Raw genomic sequence first — 20,210 nt, 5'->3', positions numbered from 1 at the left:
CCAGTGTTTGGCCAGCCAGGATTTCCTTGTCCCATTGCGCTTTGGCAAGTCCCTGTAGCGGGCTGGGCTCCTGCAACCTGACATCGGTTGCCAGCTGGACGGTGTTTCCTCCAACATATTGGTGTGGCTGGGTTCAGTGAGCAGTGTGCCAAGAAGCAGTGCGGTTTGGCAGGGTCGTGTTTCGGAGGACGCATGACGTCTCGAACTTCACCTCTCGCGAGTCCATGGGGGAGTTGCAGCGATGGGACAAGACTGTAACTATCAATTGGTTACAAAAAAAAGGATGATCAACGGAAACAGGATTCCCCTGAGCTCAATTTCGAGTCTCATAGCAAAGGGTGTAAATAAGGTTTTTCTGTTTTTGCTTTGTCATTATGGAGTGTTGTGTGTAGATTGCTGAGGATTTAAAACGTAACAAAATGTGGAAAAAGTCAGGCGGTCTGAATACTTTCCGAAGGCACTGTATGTGAGGCCCCAAATCTTTTAGCCTATCAGAAGGCCCGCTGGGGCCTATCTCACTAACAGGGTTGGGTAGGTTACTTTCTAAATGTATTCCATTACAGTTGCTAGTTACCTGTCCAAAATTGTAATCAGTAACATAACTTTTGGCTTACCCAAACTGAGTAACATAATTTGATTACATTCAGTTACTTTTAGATTACTTTCCCCTTAAGAGGCATTAGAAGAAGACACAAATCTATGTTACCAATTGAACGACATCTATTGCAGGATAAATCAATGTTAAAGTTTACAGTACATAGCTGGCCAGATATGGATGTTCAATTTTACTTTATGGTTTGGTTGTGTAGGCTTCTTCTAACCCATCGCTTTCTACTGCATATAATACTACGATAAAATTATATCTTTACATTAATATCTATAATTTATAAGTCCAAAAATGTATGTACCAACTACAGATTGCCCCTTTAAGTCTATCAAAAGTGAGCAAGTTTGAGCATGTGTCCATTAGGTCTATGGAGTATTATTATTTATCAGCATGAATTAGTCCCACTTTTATTCCATAGGGTGGGATCCGCATTATGCAGCTGTTGCAAGAGTGCATTTTTCACTGGCTGTCCGTTGGTTTCAAAAACAATGATTGATAGGCAGCTTAAACTTCTTGAATTCAACCATTATTGGGTTCAAATACACATTTAGAGTTGTGAACAGCCATCCACAACAACCATAATCCGTAAGGTGCAAATAGCTAAATGAGAGAGCAGCAGTGTGATTCACATCAATGTGCTATGTAGATATTAATAATAAGTGATATCCGTATCACCGTAAACTACCCCACTGCTCTCAGCCTTGCCTCCAAGCGTTTATTCAAGTTGGATAATCTTTTGATGCCGACAGCAGTCTCACCATTGGAAGACTGTAGCATATAAAAGCCTATTCCTGCTCTTTTCCCGCGATCCATCAAACACATTTGGTGTGTCATCATAGTGGTCTCTGACTTGTGGTCAGAAATGCCTAGGTGGTACAAACTTACACTTGCGCCTTTTTTCAATACTGATTTGAATGTTATTAAGAAAACAGAGAAGTGTCAAAGATTTTTTTTCACAAACATCCTTTACAAATTTAAAAGTAATCCTTGAAGTAATCATATAGTTTTTCAAAAGTGTCTGTCATCTGATTACAATATTTTTGCTGGTAACGTAACAGATTACAGTTACCATTTTTTGTAATCCCTTACTTTATCACATGTAATCCAATACACCCCAACCCTGCTCACTAACCACCACACGTTAACACGAGCCTCAGCACCTGCCTGCCGAGAGTAGAGGGGGAATGCAGGGACTGCTAAGAAGGAGCGGGAGAAGAGGAGGAAGAGAAGAAGAAGGGGGGGAGGAGGAGGAAGAGAGGGAAACAGGAGGAAGAGAAGGCCTCTCTGTGGGAATAGCTTATTGGAGAGCGCCAAACTTGCCGCAGTCGCTGTGGAGAGTTTTATTTTGCAGCTTTTTGAAGATCGTTTTCCATTTTTGGCAGGGTGAACTCAGTGAGGGGTTCATGTGGAGGTTATGCCTGAGGGCACAACTGTAGTTAAAACACGAAGGGGGAGGGTGTCTGTAAGGGTGAGGCTCACCCACATGCAGGCTGTACTGTGCTATACTGTATTGTGCACTCCCTATAGTATATCAGAGAGAGTAACAGACTACTGTACCAGAGACCCGGCCATGCTACACTTCACTCAGGGGTAAGGTAGCTAGAATGATATGAAGCTAGTATCATACCATATGATGCATATGATGCCATGGCTATGAATTTTTCAGCGCATAGGAATATTAAATTATTGAAGGTCTGTAACAACACAGGAAACTATGTAATGCCACGCAGCATTACACATGAAGACCATACAAAGCGAAAGAGGAAAAAGGCATGTATGAAGTAGGAATGAAGGAAAACATGATGGCTAGTTTTAGAAGATAAGAGATGCTGGATATGTGAATGAGCGTTTAGTGTAACAGCTCCTCTGAAACAGCCTTCATGGCCTTTCTCTGCACCGCACGCCTCTAACAGGAATAAAGAATGGCTTAAAAAATTCATACTACTTCTGAATTATTCAACAATACCCCCTGCCGCCACAACAGTTAGAGGGTAGAGGGAGGGAGGGAGGGAGGGAGGGAGGGAGGGAGGGAGGGAAAGGGGATACCTAGTCAGTTGCACAACTGACTGCATTCAACCAAAATGTGTCTTCTGCATTCAACCCAACCCCTCTGACTCAGAGAGGTCTGGGGGGCTGCCTTAATCCACGTCATCATGTCTGTATGCCTGTTTCATATCAAATCAAATGTATTTATAAAGCCATTTTTACATCAGCAGATGTCACATAGTGCTATACAGAAACCCAGCCTAAAACTCCAAACAGCATGTCTATCTGCCTGCCTATTTGTCTGTCTGCCTGCCTGCCTGCCTGCCTGCCTATTTGTCTGTCTGTCCGCCTATTTTTCTGCCTGCCTGCCTATTTGTCTGCCTGCTGCATCTGAGGGATGGGAGCAGTTGTTGTCGGGGGTTAACTTCTTTGCTCAAGGGCAGAACTGCAGATTTTTCAACTTTGCCGGGTCACGGATTTGAACCTTCGGTTACTGGTCCAGCGCTCTTAACCTATAGGCTACCTGCCTCCCAGAGAGAGAGAGGGAGAGAGAGAGAAAGAGAGGGAGAGAGACTGATGCTTTCAGTGGGGCTGGGAGAGAGGGAGTGAGGGACAGAGGGGGAGAAAAGGAGAGGGCATGGGGTGGTCTTTGGGATTCTCCTCTCTCCAGGATATCTCCTCTGCTCCATAGCCAAGCAACTCAGAAAGTAAACAATGGATCCAGTGGTTACTGGAGGTTAAGAGCATTCCTATCCCTCAGATGCCGCAGGCAGACAGGCAGACAAATAGGCAGGCAGGCAGACCTACAAATAGGCAGGCAGACAGACATGCTGTTTGGAGTTTTAGGCTGGGTTTCACTTTGTGACATCTGCCGATGTAAAAATGGCTTTATAAATACATTTGATTTGATTTGAAACAGGCATACAGGCATACAGACATACAGACAGACAAGCATATAAACAGACAGGCAAGCAGACAGACAACACTGGGAGGGAGGCAGACAGAAAGTAAGGCAGACAGGCAGGCAGACAGACAGACAGGGATACAGATAGGCATACAGGCAGGCAGACAGACAACACTGGGAAGGAGGCAGGCAGAAAGACAGGTAGACAGGCAGGCAACACTAGGAGGGAGGGAGGGGACATTTACACAGCGTGAACCCAAGTGCCCTTTATTCTACGTTCAGAGAGAGAGAGAAATGAGGGAGCGAGAGGAAGAGAGAGAGGTGTGTGTGAGTGGAAAGGTTGATGACAAGACAGAAAGCGCTGGCTCACAGGTGTGTGAGTGGAAAGGTTGATGACATAAGACAGAAAGCGCTGGCTCACAGGTGTGTGAGTGGAAAGGTTGATGACATAAGACAGAAAGCGCTGGCTCACAGGTGTGTGAGTGGAAAGGTTGATGACATAAGACAGAAAGCGCTGGCTCACAGGTGTGTGAGTGGAAAGGTTGATGACAAGACAGAAAGCGCTGGCTCACAGGTGTGTGAGTGTAAAGGTTGATGACATAAGACAGAAAGCGCTGGCTCACAGGTGTGTGAGTGGAAAGGTTGATGACATAAGACAGAAAGCGCTGGCTCACAGGTGTGTGAGTGGAAAGGTTGATGACAAGACAGAAAGCGCTGGCTCACAGGTGTGTGAGTGGAAAGGTTGATGACATAAGACAGAAAGCGCTGGCTCACAGGTGTGTGAGTGGAAAGGTTGATGACATAAGACAAAAAGCGCTGGCTCACAGGTGTGTGAGTGGAAAGGTTGATGACAAGACAGAAAGCGCTGGCTCACAGGTGTGTGAGTGTAAAGGTTGATGACATAAGACAGAAAGCGCTGGCTCACAGGTGTGTGAGTGGAAAGGTTGATGACAAGACAGAAAGCGCTGGCTCACAGGTGTGTGAGTGGAAAGGTTGATGACAAGACAGAAAGCGCTGGCTCACAGGTGTGTGAGTGTAAAGGTTGATGACATAAGACAGAAAGCGCTGGCTCACAGGTGTGTGAGTGGAAAGGTTGATGACATAAGACAGAAAGCGCTGGCTCACAGGTGTGTGAGTGGAAAGGTTGATGACATAAGACAGAAAGCGCTGGCTCACAGGTGTGTGAGTGGAAAGGTTGATGACAAGACAGAAAGCGCTGGCTCACAGGTGTGTGAGTGTAAAGGTTGATGACATAAGACAGAAAGCGCTGGCTCACAGGTGTGTGAGTGGAAAGGTTGATGACAAGACAGAAAGCGCTGGCTCACAGGTGTGTGAGTGGAAAGGTTGATGACATAAGACAGAAAGCGCTGGCTCACAGGTGTGTGAGTGGAAAGGTTGATGACAAGACAGAAAGCGCTGGCTCACAGGTGTGTGAGTGTAAAGGTTGATGACAAGACAGAAAGCGCTGGCTCACAGGTGTGTGAGTGTAAAGGTTGATGACATAAGACAGAAAGCGCTGGCTCACAGGTGTGTGAGTGGAAAGGTTGATGACATAAGACAGAAAGCGCTGGCTCACAGGTGTGTGAGTGTAAAGGTTGATGACATAAGACAGAAAGCGCTGGCTCACAGGTGTGTGAGTGGAAAGGTTGATGACATAAGACAGAAAGCGCTGGCTCACAGGTGTGTGAGTGGAAAGGTTGATGACAAGACAGAAAGCGCTGGCTCACAGGTGTGTGAGTGTAAAGGTTGATGACAAGACAGAAAGCGCTGGCTCACAGGTGTGTGAGTGGAAAGGTTGATGACATAAGACAGAAAGCGCTGGCTCACAGGTGTGTGAGTGGAAAGGTTGATGACATAAGACAGAAAGCGCTGGCTCACAGGTGTGTGAGTGGAAAGGTTGATGACATAAGACAGAAAGCGCTGGCTCACAGGTGTGTGAGTGGAAAGGTTGATGACATAAGACAGAAAGCGCTGGCTCACAGGTGTGTGAGTGGAAAGGTTGATGACATAAGACAGAAAGCGCTGGCTCACAGGTGTGTGAGTGGAAAGGTTGATGACATAAGACAGAAAGCGCTGGCTCACAGGTGTGTGAGTGGAAAGGTTGATGACAAGACAGAAAGCGCTGGCTCACAGGTGTGTGAGTGTAAAGGTTGATGACATAAGACAGAAAGCGCTGGCTCACAGGTGTGTGAGTGGAAAGGTTGATGACAAGACAGAAAGCGCTGGCTCACAGGTGTGTGAGTGGAAAGGTTGATGACATAAGACAGAAAGCGCTGGCTCACAGGTGTGTGAGTGTAAAGGTTGATGACATAAGACAGAAAGCGCTGGCTCACAGGTGTGTGAGTGGAAAGGTTGATGACATAAGACAGAAAGCGCTGGCTCACAGGTGTGTGAGTGGAAAGGTTGATGACATAAGACAGAAAGCGCTGGCTCACAGGTGTGTGAGTGTAAAGGTTGATGACATAAGACAGAAAGCGCTGGCTCACAGGTGTGTGAGTGGAAAGGTTGATGACATAAGACAGAAAGCGCTGGCTCACAGGTGTGTGAGTGGAAAGGTTTATGACATAAGACAGAAAGCGCTGGCTCACAGGTGTGTGAGTGGAAAGGTTGATGACATAAGACAGAAAGCGCTGGCTCACAGGTGTGTGAGTGGAAAGGTTGATGACATAAGACAGAAAGCGCTGGCTCACAGGTGTGTGAGTGGAAAGGTTGATGACATAAGACAGAAAGCGCTGGCTCACAGGTGTGTGAGTGGAAAGGTTGATGACATAAGACAGAAAGCGCTGGCTCACAGGTGTGTGAGTGGAAAGGTTGATGACAAGACAGAAAGCGCTGGCTCACAGGTGTGTGAGTGGAAAGGTTGATGACATAAGACAGAAAGCGCTGGCTCACAGGTGTGTGAGTGGAAAGGTTGATGACATAAGACAGAAAGCGCTGGCTCACAGGTGTGTGTGAGAGTGAATAGAGGTTGACTGGAGGTCAGCGTTGTTAATATTCATTATTCCATCCTCATGAATCAATCTCAGGGGGATCCCCCTCCCCTCCTCTGACTCCTCCCTCCCAACAACTCCTCTTTGCTGCTCAACAGCTTTCTCTACTCTGTGACATCATCACCTAGCTGTCAGCTATACACAGACATGGTCAGTGAAGCAGGCAGCCAGGCAGGCACCTGGGAGCAGGATGGATGGCTGGATAGATAGCGGGATAGTTAGTAGGTGTTAGAGATAGATAGACAGATAGACAGATCGGGCCAACATGAGGTCTTTCCTGTGTTAAGAGCACAGTGCGGACATGTTTCTCTCTCCTCTTCAATCAATCACACAGCACAATGTCATCTACTGTAAGTGGAGGTAATAACGACTGCTCTGGTTCTTAAATGTGCACATATTTAATTCTGTTTCAGCTTACAGTATATTCTATTTTAGTGTATGTTCCAGTAAATAGATGCACTGACCTGGCTCAAAATGAAGGTAAATATTCATATCAGAAGGTTATGTCTCCATCAAGAGTCTAAGAGGCTGGGATGCAGGTGTGTGTGTGTGTGTGTGTGTGTGTGTGTGTGTGTGTGTGTGTGTGTGTGTGTGTGTGTGTGTGTGTGTGTGTGTGTGTGTGTGTGTGTGTGTGTGCTGAAGGTAGGTACTCCTCTCCAGCCCTTTAGTAAAAGCAATCTGGTGTGACTCAGGCAGCTGAGGTGTTGGTGTTCTATTTAAAAAGCAGGGTAGGTCACTCTTCTCATCACCACTCTGAATTAGAGATGTGACCTTCACGCTCCAGCTCTCTCTCCTTAGCTGGGCACCGTAATTGTGCTTAGAAACACAGTGTCAGGGACAACATGCAAATCACAAACTTTGTCTTATAAATAGCATAGCAGCATAACCCAGAATTACATGACTTAACATTTTTAACACGGTAATCACATCAAGCCATATCTCTGCTTAGAGGTGTTGTAACTTGCTTGTTTTTAATGTTGTTCAAAATGCTATTCCAAGACACCATACCAGTCCGAGAAACGGCACACGTTCTCCCATCTAGTAAGACTATCTTGCTGGTGCATTGAAGTCAGCATACAGTACAGTTTCACCTGATACAATGTAAAATCATTACTATCATCGCCACCATCATCATCACAATCATCATCATCATCAGTGTCAGTGTCGGTCTTTACCAGGAGAGGGCGGCTGCGCCTTGGCCTGCTTCCTGTTGTCCCCCCCAGTCCCAGTGTTGCTGTCGGCCGGCTGGTCCTCTCCTCGCTCCACCTTACACTCATAGGCAAACAGGTACTGGATGTACTGCTTCTTCAGACAGCTGGCTGAGCTACTGGAGGTACCAACACTCAGATTGGTGGACAGCTCACGCCACTTCTTGTTCTTGTTCACCTTTGAGGGGAGGGGAGAGGATGTATGGAGGAGAGGAAGGATGGGAAGGGAGACAGGAAAGCATTAATACAATGGCATGTTAGTCCACTGTATGTATCCTGGCTTGGAACTACTAAACATTTGCTTTTCCCCACTTCAAAGCTACTACCAAATAAGTGATATTGACAAGTCTAATAAACCACATCGATAGTGTATAGCGCTACGGTATTTCAGTCCAGCAATACATGAGAAAAGCACTGATATTTCAGTCCTGTAAGACATAAATCAGTATATTTCAGTCCTGTAAGACATAATGAAATGAACTCAGTGGTTGTCTCTCACCATGGCTAGGCCCCCTATCTCCCTGACAGCCATGTAGAGTCTGCAGAGGTCCAGGGGCTTCTTGCCCACGGCGGGAAGGTGGAGGACAGGTGTACCCCTCTCCTCCATGAAGGACAGGTACCGGTCCACCCAGCCACGCCTCTCCGGCTCCCCACCCATATCATACAGGCGCGTGATTCGCTCGTTAGTCATGGTGGACGAGTTGAGCTTCTGAGTCGGAAGAGATGGAGAGAGATATGGAATTAGCTCCAACCTTGCAAACTTACACAACTACTGAAATTAGTCATCGTACTGGAAAAAAACAACAAGAAATAAAACATTGGAAGATATTGGTTAAATTGTAAGGAGGCGTGTCATACAGGGCTGGAGGGAGTCTTTGGCCAGACGGGGCTGCTAATGCTGTCACTGTCATCCCCATGGTAGGAGGACAGGCTGGCTGGGCTGGGGGACAGGGGAGAGGGGACAGGCATGGCACCAGGGGTGGTAGGCTGGGAGACACACTGGGATCCACTGTGCCCATCCTGTAACAGAAAGAGAGAGAAACAGAGAGAGAGACAGAGGGAGAGAGAGACAGAGGGAGAGAGAGCGAGAGAGAGAGAGCGATATATATATATATATATATAGAGAGAGAGAGAGAGAGAGAGAGAGAGAAAGAGAGAGAGAGAGAAAAGGAGGACAAAAAACAAGGGTGAGCACTTGTTGAGTGTTATGTAGGGTTTCCACCACTTCCAAATTCGCCAGACAAAGCTCCGCCCCCATTCATTTTCAACGGGAGCACAAGGAGCAATGCACAGGGGATTGTGGGAAGGTGAGGGGCGCAAACCCTGCTAGCGGAGCGATATAAAAAGTTCAGCTCTGCTCTACTTTATGCAAATTGAACACGGCCACCGCTGCAATTAACCAATCAGGTGGGAGCAGACGTTTGCGTGAAAATCTTCCGTTCATGAAACATAGTTCTGCGTGTCATTAGTTCCGGGCATGCACAACCAAAAGAGATGGAGGAAAGCCAATCATCGCTGTGTCTGGTTTTCCAATTCTGTATGATTTCGCTTCGCTACACTCTTAGAAAAAAGGGTTCCAAAAGGGTTCTTTGGCTGTCCCCATAGGATAACTGTTTTCGATTCCAGGTAAAATCCTTTCTGGTTCCATGTAGAACTTGCTGTGGAAAGAGTTATATTTGAAACCTAAAATGGTTCTACTTGGAACCAAATGTGTTCTACCTGGGACCAAAAAGGGTTCTTCAAAGGGTTCTCCTATGGGGACAGCCGAAGAACCCTTTTAGGTTCTAGATCACACAAGCGTGTAGAATACAGAGACAAAATCATAAGGTCAAGAAGATTGCAGAGACTGTTGGTGTTGATGGTGGGTGAAGAGAGATTTGCACAACAAAGTTTGCTTGTGCTGCTAGTTAGTTATGAACCTCGATCAACCTAAACCTCAAAACTGTGATCAAACCCAGCATTTGTGAATGTGTTGAGTAAATTAAATAGTCAAATTTGCCCAGAAAGTACCAGTAACACACATAACAGTGCTAATGATTCACTTAGCATGCATTTCCCATGTAATATGCTACCAATTCGATTATAGTATCATAACAATAAAATGTTCATATATTATAGTTAATGGCTCTTTCATTATACTTGTGTCATGACATTGATGATGAAAGCTCACTTCCTGTAAAATACATAGGACGACATACACATGACTGGGTACTTTGGGTAAAGGAAATTGTGGCTTTGAATTGCAAACATTGTTGTGCAAATCTCTCTTTAACCACCATCAACAACAACATCTCTACAATCCTCCTCCATGCCATTGACCTTCTGATTTTGTCTGTGTATTCTAAAATCATTCTCAGCAAATAAACAAGGTATAATTACAACGCTCCCCATGCCCCCTTATTTTCCTTTTTGACATTTTAATTACCCTACAAATTGTCAGCTCCTTATTTTCATGTACAGTACTGTACCTAGGGTTGCATTTGCACTAAACAATTTCATGTCAGAAAAATAATGTAGAAAATCTGGCTTATGGTTAGCCTCATATACATTATCTACTGGTATAATTTTTAAATTGAGAACATATAGCTAGCTCAACAATATACAATTGATGTGTGAGTTTAGCTTTTCTCTGCTTCAGATGTACAATGACAAGGGCACATTGATTGCACATGTTCATTAGGCCAGTTATGCCATCATATTGTAGGCCTATGGCTGCATTGGTGATGCATGCCATTATGATAAGCTGCAAAATGGGTTCACATGGCTGATATCCTGAGACAGAGTGACAATCAAATAAAACCGATTGGAGAGCTCACATCTGGACAAAAAGGTAATGTTAGTTTGAGAAAGCAACAAAGTAACACAGCAAATTTGAGACAGATCCCCTTCACACCTTTTTATTGCAAAATTGCGATCTGTGATGAATGAACATTGACACGAGTTCTTCTTGAATATTGTTTTTAAGTTAACAATTAAAACAAGTTTTAAAACTTCACTTCAATTAATCAACATTAAATTAATCAAAATATAATTTCAGAATGTACAAATAATCTAACTTGTTTGTAAATGTTAGACATTAGTAAGTAAACTACTATTACTAAAGCATAATTTCTAGGTGAACAAAAAAGTCCTGTCATGACTTTCCTTCCAGGGTGAGGATAAAAGAGAGACACCCCCCTCTCTCCCACCAGAGAGGAAGGGGGGAAGTGGGCCAGTTTTATAACTGTAACGACCAGTCGTAAACTTTCTCTCTCTAGCCCGGCAGTACTGAACAAAGGAATATGATGTGTGTAGAGAGAGAATCTGCCGCCAAAACTCCAATATCCAAAAGTGGATAATGAAACAATATTTGTAACATAAAAAATGTGGGAAATGGTTTGTGGAGATCCAAACAATAATCATGTCAAAAGTGTATTGTTTTGTGATGTCGTTAAGGATGGTATAACAAGATAACGGTAACTCTACAAATGTATATGTCCCAGTTATCAGATTTACATCTAAATGTTGTAATTTATATGATTAAATTTGAAACTATTTGTGAGAAGATGAAATGTGATTTTAGCCTTCTAAATGAGATAATTGTTTTTCATATAAACTTTTGCCAAGTCAGTAACCACGCCAACGTGAGCACAGACATTGTGGCAATGTGATGGAACCGCCCTCCAAGGCGAGTGCATAAAAGGACTCGCTGAATAATTAACACATTAGACCAGTATACGTGCAGCGCGAGCTGAATACGCTGAAATGGTTGCAATTTCAATACAGACCAGCGTGACCGACAGCATGAGCTGAATGTCACGAAATGGATAGAAACTCTCTAGATTACACAAGAACATTCAGTCTGCAGCTGTTTAAGTACTTTAGTCTGGTAAACTCGACCAAAGACCACCTCTGAAGGATCTTGTCTAGTGAACACTCCGAGACAAAGAAGCCTACTACTACAACTTGTAAGGATATTGTGACCTCTGGTGGACAAATCAGAGACTTCTGTCGAACTGACTCCCCATAGACGGACCGGGCGATTTCAACAGAGAGACGACAAAGACATACAAGTGTAAATATGTGTTGCATTTCTAAATCCATCCGAATGAGTGGTTGTTAGGATGCTAAATATCCGTATTTACGATGAGCGTATTTTCCACATGTATGTACAATAAGCCCACTCTCTGTCTCTCCTGCTCTTTCTCCCCCCCCCCTTTCATTGTGTAACAAGCCATCATATCGGGTTATTCCACTAGAGACTTTTCATTGCATTATGTTAGTAATCAATTCAACCTATACTGTGTGTGTTTATGTATTTCTGTGTGATTCTTTAGTTAGTTAGTAAATAAATAATTAAGCCAATTTGTGTATCGCTGAATCATCATTTAGACTAGGGTTCCTGCAGATTTATGAAGTCAACGACTTTCAGAATGAAACTGATATGAGGTAATAATAATTAATGGATGACTGGTATGACAAAGATATATTTTGATATATTCTTGAGTTAATTCGGGAAACGCTAACTCATTAAACTAACTTTTCCCGTGGTGCCCCAAGATTGCTAATGAGTTAATTGTTACATGATTAATTTAGTCATGTCTAATAATTAAACATAGTTAATTGATTTAATAAAATAACAGTCGTCACTTCAATGATAGCCACGTCACGACAGTCCCTACCAGAGGTGGCCAACCTTGTTCCACTTCCTGATCTACTGAGTGAGAAAACTTCTATTCCAGCACAGAAATAATACACATTATTATAAACTCATTAGGTTTTACAAGTTGAATCAGGAGTGTTAGTGCTGAGCTGGAACAGAAGCCTGCACACCCAGCATACCTCTAGGAGAAGGATTGGCCTGCTACAGTTGTAATACATTTGTAGCCTACATTATGTGTGACTTTTAACTGTAATGTTGTATAAAACATTTACTAACATAAGTACACATACAACTCATGGCATACAAGGATATGCCAGCAGTCTCCTGGGACATTCACTGGGACCTCTTCATCTATAGACAGGCTTTTGCAGCTCTCCATATCTGAGGACAGACATCACAAAGAAACAGGCTTCATTTTATTACAATTAGACAGCACTGACTAAGTGGAGCAGAAAATCCTTTCACCCTCTTCCATTGCTGTTATCTATAAATTCATTTGGGGCATGAGTTTTTAATTTACAATGATAAATAGGCTTACATCAAGATAGCAAGCTAAGCTAATATGAAGTTAACTAGCTGATGATATTTCACTTAGCTATAATATGTAAAGTTGGCTAGCTAGATAGCTAATAAGCAGCTCATTAGCCTACACACAGTGGCCTGCTGTAGCTAACTAGCTAGCTAGCTAATAATACATCGTTTTTTGTTTTTTTTCAAAATGTATTTACTTACTTACTTACTCTCTATAGGTTCCCGCATACGCCCACGCCCACGAAGCGGACAACCTTTTGCAGTGAAGAGTTGTCAAGCGGAGGCACCACTTCTGGTCGAAACGTACCGTTAGCGATAGAGACAGAGCGGAATGTATTCGTGTATTGCTCTGTTCTTTCCTCACCCATACTTTCACTCCAACCCTGACTGTGTGTGAACAGAAAGTGAGGCCTCTTGCAAACTGCTGTGTGCATCAGAAACACTCAGCAAACCAGAAAGAGTGAGAGAGCGAGACAGTGAGAGTGAGAGAGACAGCGAGAGTGAGAGACAGCGACAGTGAGAGACAGCGACAGTGGGAGCAATAGAGCGACAGCAAGAGAGAGTGTGTGTGTGAGAGAGAGAGATAGAGAGAGAGAGAGAGAGAGAGAGAGAGAGAGAGAGAGAGAGAGAGAGAGAGAGAGAGAGAAAGAGAGGTCATGAGCACATGAGCTCCTGGATTTTTCAGCATGTTTTTACAAAAAGATAGATTTAGAGTTAGATAAAAGAGTTAGATAAACTTGGATTTTTCTTGTTTATTATCTACTTCACTTGCTTTGGCAATGTTAAAATACAGTATGTTTCCCATGCCAATAAAGCCCTTAAATTGAATTGAAATGAATTGAGAGAGAGAATGAAATAAAGAAAGAAAGAGAGAGTCCTGACTACTCAGAATACAGGGAACAAACGCTCCAGGTCGGTGTACAGGTTTGTGTTTGAGAGTTTCAGTGACAGATTGCATATGTCAGCAGAACCTTGCCGTGCTCTCTCTCTCTCTCTCTCTCTCACTCACTCTCTCCCAGTCTAGCAGAACAGGGAGACAAAGGCTTTGCCTTGTTAGTACAGAGTACAGACACATCATCTTTTCAGGGAGCTCTGGGGGTCTTCACACAGCTTTGACTGCCTTCAATAATTCAACACCCAACACACTATTATCAGCAAAGACAGGGATTTTCACAGAAATGATAGGGGCAACACAAATGGCAGGAATGGAAAGAGCCAAAGAGCAAAGCTGTTGTTGAGCTCAGCTGCATTTGGGAGAAGTGAGAAGTCAGCAATATGGTGGGTTGGGCTGTGGAGAGGAGCGAGTACAGTGTGTGTGTCTGTGTGTGTGTGTGTGTGTGTGTGTGTGTGTGTGTGTGTGTGTGTGTGTGTGTGTGTGTGTGTGTGTGTGTGTGTGTGTGTGTGTGTGTGTGTGTGTGTGTGTGTGTCAGGGTTGGAGTCAATTCGAATTGAAGTCAGTCAATGCAGGAAGTGATTTGAATTTGTAAAAAATGGAAAGGAAACATTTTTGGAATGAATATTTTCTCCTTTTCAGTTTATTGAGAAGTCACTGAAAATAAAAGAAATTTTTGACTGACTTTAATTCGAACTGAGCCCACCCCTGGTGTGTGTGTGTGTGTGTGTGCATGTGTGTGAGACGCTAAACATCCTCTTTGCAGTATAGCTGCCAAAACATCAACAAGGAAGAGAGCTGAGGGCAAAAACAAAGCGAGAAAATATTATTAACTGTAAATGTTAAACAAATCATTAAATATGGCAAGAAAACAAAACTCTGCCTGCTGTGCTGATGCAGCATATGCTGATCAGATGCCTTTAGTTCATTAGTGTTTCAACAGAGCGCGCACGAGAGAGAGAAAGAGACAGAGAGAGAGAGAGAGACAGAGAGAGAGAGAGAGACAGAGAGAGTGAGAGCAAGCTGGAGAGAGAGCAAGTGAATGTGAGAGAAAGAGATAGATAGAGAGCGAGAGAGAGAGAAAGCGGGGGAGAAAGAGAGAGGGGGAGAGAGAGAACGGGGGAGAGAGAGAGCAAGAGAGAGGGAAAGAGAGACAGATTGATAGAGAAAGAGAGGGAGAGGTTGTACCTTGAGTTTTGGAGGTTCATTGGTGGGCATGTTCTCCTCCTTGCCACCTGTTTTCTGCTTCCCATCAGGATTCATCATCCCACTCACAGCCATCCCCACGGCCCCTACATGGAGGGAACAACAATTACAAACAATTTACACATTAGAAAAGGCATTGGTGCATGTGAATGAATTTCCCCCTGTGGATAATAAAGACTGCACTCCACTCTACCCAACTCAACTCTACCCTACTCTACCTACTCTACCCTACTCTACTCTACCCAACCCTACCCTACTCTACCCTACCCAACTCAACTCTACCCAACCCTACCCTACCCTACACAACCCTACCCTACTCTACTCTACCCTACCCTACACAACCCTACCCTACTCGACTCTACTCTTCTCTACCCTACCCTACTCTACCCATCCTACCCTACTCTACTCGGCCCCACTCGACCCTACTCTACCCTACTCTACTCTACTCTACTCTACTCTACTCTACTCTACTCTACCCTATTCTACCCCACCCTACCCTACTCTACTCTACCCTACTCTACTCTTCTCTACACTACCCCACTCTACTCTACCCTACCCTACTCTACTCTAATCTACTATACCCTACTCTACTCCACCCTAACCTACACAACCCTACCCTACTCTACTCTACCCTACTCTACCCTACTCTAATCAACCCTACCCTACCCTACCCTACCCTACACTACCCTACTCTACCCTACCCCACCCTACTCTCCTCTACCCTACTCTACCCTACTCGACTCTACTCTACTCTTCTCTACCCAACCCTACCCTAATCTACTCGACCCTACTCTACCCTATACTACCCTACCCTACCCTACTCTACTCTACTCTACCCTACCCTACTCTACCCTATCCTACCCCACCCTACTCTACTCTACCCTACTCTACACCACCCTACCCTACTCTACCCTACTCTACCCTACTCTACTCTACACTACCCTACTCTACCCTACCCCACCATACCATACCCTACCCCACTCTACTCTACCCTACCCTACTCTACTCTACTCTACCCTACTCTACTCTACTCTACTCCACCCTACCCTACACAACCCTACCCTACTCCACTCTACCCTACTCTACCCTACCCTACTCTACCCTACCCTACTCTACCCTACTCCACTCTACTCTACTCTACTCTACCCTACCCTACTCTACTCTACCCTACACTACCCTACACCACCCTACCCTACTCTACTCTACTCTACCCTACTCTACTCTACTCTACCCTACCCGACCCCACCTTACTCGACTCTACCCAACCCTACTCTACCCTACCCTACTCTACTCTACCCTACCTTACTCTACTCTACTCTACTCTACTCTACCCTGCACTACCCTTCCCTACCCTACTCTACTTTACCTTACCTTACCCTACCCTACTCTACTCTACTCTACTCTACTCTATCCTACTCTACTCTACACTACCCTGCACTACCCTACTCTACTCTACTCCACCCTACCTTACTCTACTCTACTCTACCCTACCCTACTCTACTCTACCCTACCCTACTCTACTCTACCCTACTCTACTCTACTCTACTCGACCCCACACTACTCTACTCTACTCCACTCTACCCTACTCTACTCTACACTACCCTGCACTACCCTTCCCTACCCTACTCTACTCTACTTTACCTTACCCTACCCTACCTTACTCTACTCTACTCTACTCTACCGTACTCTACTCTACCCTACCCTACCCTACTCTACTCTACACTACCCTGCACTACCCTTCCCTACCCTACTCTACTCTACTCTACTCTACTCTACTCTACTCTACTCTACTCTACTCTACTCTACTCTACTTTACCCTACCCTACTTTACTCTACTCTTCTCTACTCGACCCTACCCTACTCTCTACCCTACTCTACCCTACACAATTACAAACAATTTACACATTAGAAAAGGCATTGGTGCATGTGAATGAATTTCCCCCTGTGGATAATAAAGACTCCACTCCACTCTACTCTACTCTACCCTAATCTACTCTACTCTATCCTACTCTACTCTACTCTACTCTATCCTACTCTACTCTACTCTACCCTACTCTACTCTACTCTACCCTACCCTACTCTACTCTACTCTACTCTACTCTACCCTACCCTACTCTACTCTACTCTACTCTACTCTACTCTACTCTACTCTACTCTATCCTACTCTACTCTACTCTACTCTACTCTGCTCTACCCCTACCCTACTCTACTCTACTCTCCCTACTCTACTCTACCCTACCCTACTCTACTCTACTCTACTCTACTCTACTCTACTCTACTCTACACTACCCTACTCTACTCTACTCTACTCTACTCTACTCTACTCTACTCTATCCTACTCTACTCTACTCTACTCTACTCTACTCTACTCTACTCTACTCTACTCTACTCTGCTCTACCCCTACCCTACTCTACTCTACTCTCCCTACTCTACTCTACCCTACCCTACTCTACCCTACTCTACTCTACTCTACTCTACACTACCCTACTCTACTCTACTCTACACTACCCTACTCTACTCTACTCTACTCTACACTACCCTACTCTACTCTACTCTACTCTACACTACTCTACTCTACTCTACTCTACTCTACACTACCCTACTCTGACATTGGTGCATCATGAATCCACCTGCCCAACCTTTGAGTGAAACATACAGTATGAGTGCATATGAATGTCTAGTGTATAAGGAGCAATCTTTACATAGCATATATACTGAGTGAACAAAACATTAAGAACACCTTCCTAATATTGAGTTGCACCCCCTTTTGCCCTCAGAACAGCTTCAATTCGTTGGGACATGGACTCTACAAAGTGTTGAAAGCATTCCACAGGGATGCTGGCCCATGTTGACTCCAATGCTTCCCACTGTTGTGTCATGTTGGCTGGATGTCCTTTGGGTAGTGGACCATTCTTGATACACACGAAACTGTTGAGCGTGAAAAACCCAGCAGCGTTACAGTTCTTGACACAAACCAGTGCGCCTGGCACCGACCACCACACCCCGTTCAAAAGCACTTAAATATTTTGTCTTGCCCATTCACCCTCTGAATGGCACACATACACAATCTATTTCTCAATTGTTTCAAGGATTAAAAATGATTATTTTTTTACCTGTCTCCTCCCCTTCATCTACCCTGATTGAAGTGACATCAATAAGGGATCATAGTTTCACCTGGATTATCCTGGTCAGTCTATGTCGTGGAAAGAGCAGCTGTTCTTAATGTTTTGTACACTCAGTGTATATAAGGAGTTAATGGGGGTATCAGTCTTTGTCATTGTAGCCATTTCACTACATCTTGTCTCTGTAATAGGCACACACAGAGCCATAGACTTAGCTGTTCTCAAGCCAACGCACAGTCCTGGATAATGGAGAAAGGTATTCAGGGATTCTTCTCAAAAGGAATGAAGGCAAAATATATTTTTTAAATGAATAAGGTATTGCTTAAGAAAGAAATTAACTTTCCAATGAAATACCATTGCATTCTCTCAGTATTGCTGACTAGATAGCTAATGTTTTTGTGCAACACATCAAGTAATCAAGTACTAAAGTACTGAAATGGACGTCAAAGCTCGATCTTTAACCCTTTGTGGCTGCCCGAACAGACAAGCTACATTTTGACTTGAAGACAACGTTAATTTGCTTTGACTCCAGTGTTCCATTTGTACATGTGCATTTGCAGGGCACAACAAAAAAGAAACCAAGCCAAGAATCACACCGTTCTTCTCCATAAATTCCCTTTCCCCTCCTTGTCTCATTCACTCAATTGCATTCCGACCACTCCCTCCACACACGAATGCTGAGTGTGCACACAAACTCCCATTAGGCCTACAGAAATAAATGTCAATAAAAACATGCCTAACTGATGGGATACAGAAGCTACATTGCTTGCCAAATGATGACAGTTTTATCACAAATTCAAAATGGACTAGTTAATTGAAGTAAGAAAATATGTGTTCCAACAACGAGCTGCAGTTTTGGAATAATTGCGTCCCGACCTATTTTCTGCTTAAGCTTTGTGAACTACTAGAGCCATTTACAACTGGTTAGCCCTGACTACAACCCCCTAAACATAGACAGGTTCCACACTGATGCAAAAACATTAGTTTGAGCCCTGTTTCAAATTTTTATTTAACTTTTATTTAACTATGCAAGTCAGTTAAGAACAAATTCTTATTTACAATGATGGCCTCCAACTCTTTGAAGTCCTTATCCATATTGAGGTTAGTGATAGCTGTTCTGATGTCCAGAAGCTCTTTTCGGTCATAGGAAACGATGGCGGAAACATTATGTACAAAATAAGAAAAATATATTATGATAAGCACAAAAAAAACACTAAATAGCAAAATTGGTCAGGAGCCTGTAAAGCAGCTGCTATTCCCTCAAGCGCCATTTTGGAGGGGATAAACCCGGACGACGCTGGGCCAATTGTGCACCTCCCTATGGGACTCCCAATCACAGCCCGATGTGATTCAGCCTGGATTCGAACGTGGGACTGTAGTGATGCCTCTTGCATTGAGATGCAGTGCCTCAGGCCGCTGCGCCACTCGGGAGCCCCCTGGGAGAATAAATCAAGAGTGATCATCTGCTATCCCCTCCAAAATGGCGCTTGAGGGAATAGCAGCTGCTTTACAGGCTCCTGACCAATTTTGCTATTTAGTGTTTTTTTTGTGCTTATCATAATATATTTTTCTTATTTTGTACATAATGTTTCCGCCATCGTTTCCTATGACCGAAAAGAGCTTCTGGACATCAGAACAGCTATCACTAACCTCAATATGGATAAGGACTTCAAAGAGTTGGAGGTGAAGGACATATTGATTGTCACGGATGAGGCGCAAATCCAAGACACTCGGAAAAAGAGGCGCTATAGAGGCCAGTGTGCGGGATACCTGACAAGACTACATCGGACAATGGATAAACTGCCTCTGCCCTCCGTTCTGTTGGCTAACTTGCAATCAGTGGAGAATACTGGACGAGCTCTATTTGAGACTATCCTATCAATGTGATCTGAAGAATTGTAATATCCTATGTTTCCCCAAGTCGTGGCTGAACAAGGACATGGAAAATGTAAATCTAGCTGGTTTTTCTATACATCGGCAGGACAGAACAGCGGGATCGGAGAAACTCAGGGGAGGGGGTGTTTGTTCCTTTGTTAACAACAGCTGGTGTGCAATTTCTAATATTAAGGAAGTCTCGAAGTTCTGCTCACTTGAGTAAGAATACCTCATGATAAGCTGTAG

The 20,210-nt window shown here is 44.1% G+C and overlaps 1 protein-coding gene across 1 annotated transcript in view; it reads right to left on the bottom strand.

The window, feature by feature from the left end:
• The window catches only part of LOC115172096 (AT-rich interactive domain-containing protein 1B), an 84,082-nt gene that overhangs the window by 10,445 nt on the left and 53,427 nt on the right, over window positions 1-20,210 (bottom strand). The window contains exons 7-10 of the mRNA XM_029729280.1: window positions 14,949-15,052; window positions 8,554-8,715; window positions 8,195-8,404; window positions 7,663-7,873 (exon numbers count right to left, since the gene is read on the bottom strand). Coding sequence (XP_029585140.1) covers window positions 7,663-7,873; window positions 8,195-8,404; window positions 8,554-8,715; window positions 14,949-15,052 — 687 coding nt within the window. The remainder of the gene's footprint in view (window positions 1-7,662; window positions 7,874-8,194; window positions 8,405-8,553; window positions 8,716-14,948; window positions 15,053-20,210) is intronic.

The sequence above is a fragment of the Salmo trutta genome, chromosome 33, assembly GCF_901001165.1.
Source record: "Salmo trutta chromosome 33, fSalTru1.1, whole genome shotgun sequence".
Taxonomy (NCBI): domain Eukaryota; kingdom Metazoa; phylum Chordata; class Actinopteri; order Salmoniformes; family Salmonidae; genus Salmo; species Salmo trutta.
The sequence above is the reverse complement of the archived record's forward strand: the minus strand, read 5'-3'. Positions and strand labels throughout refer to the sequence as shown.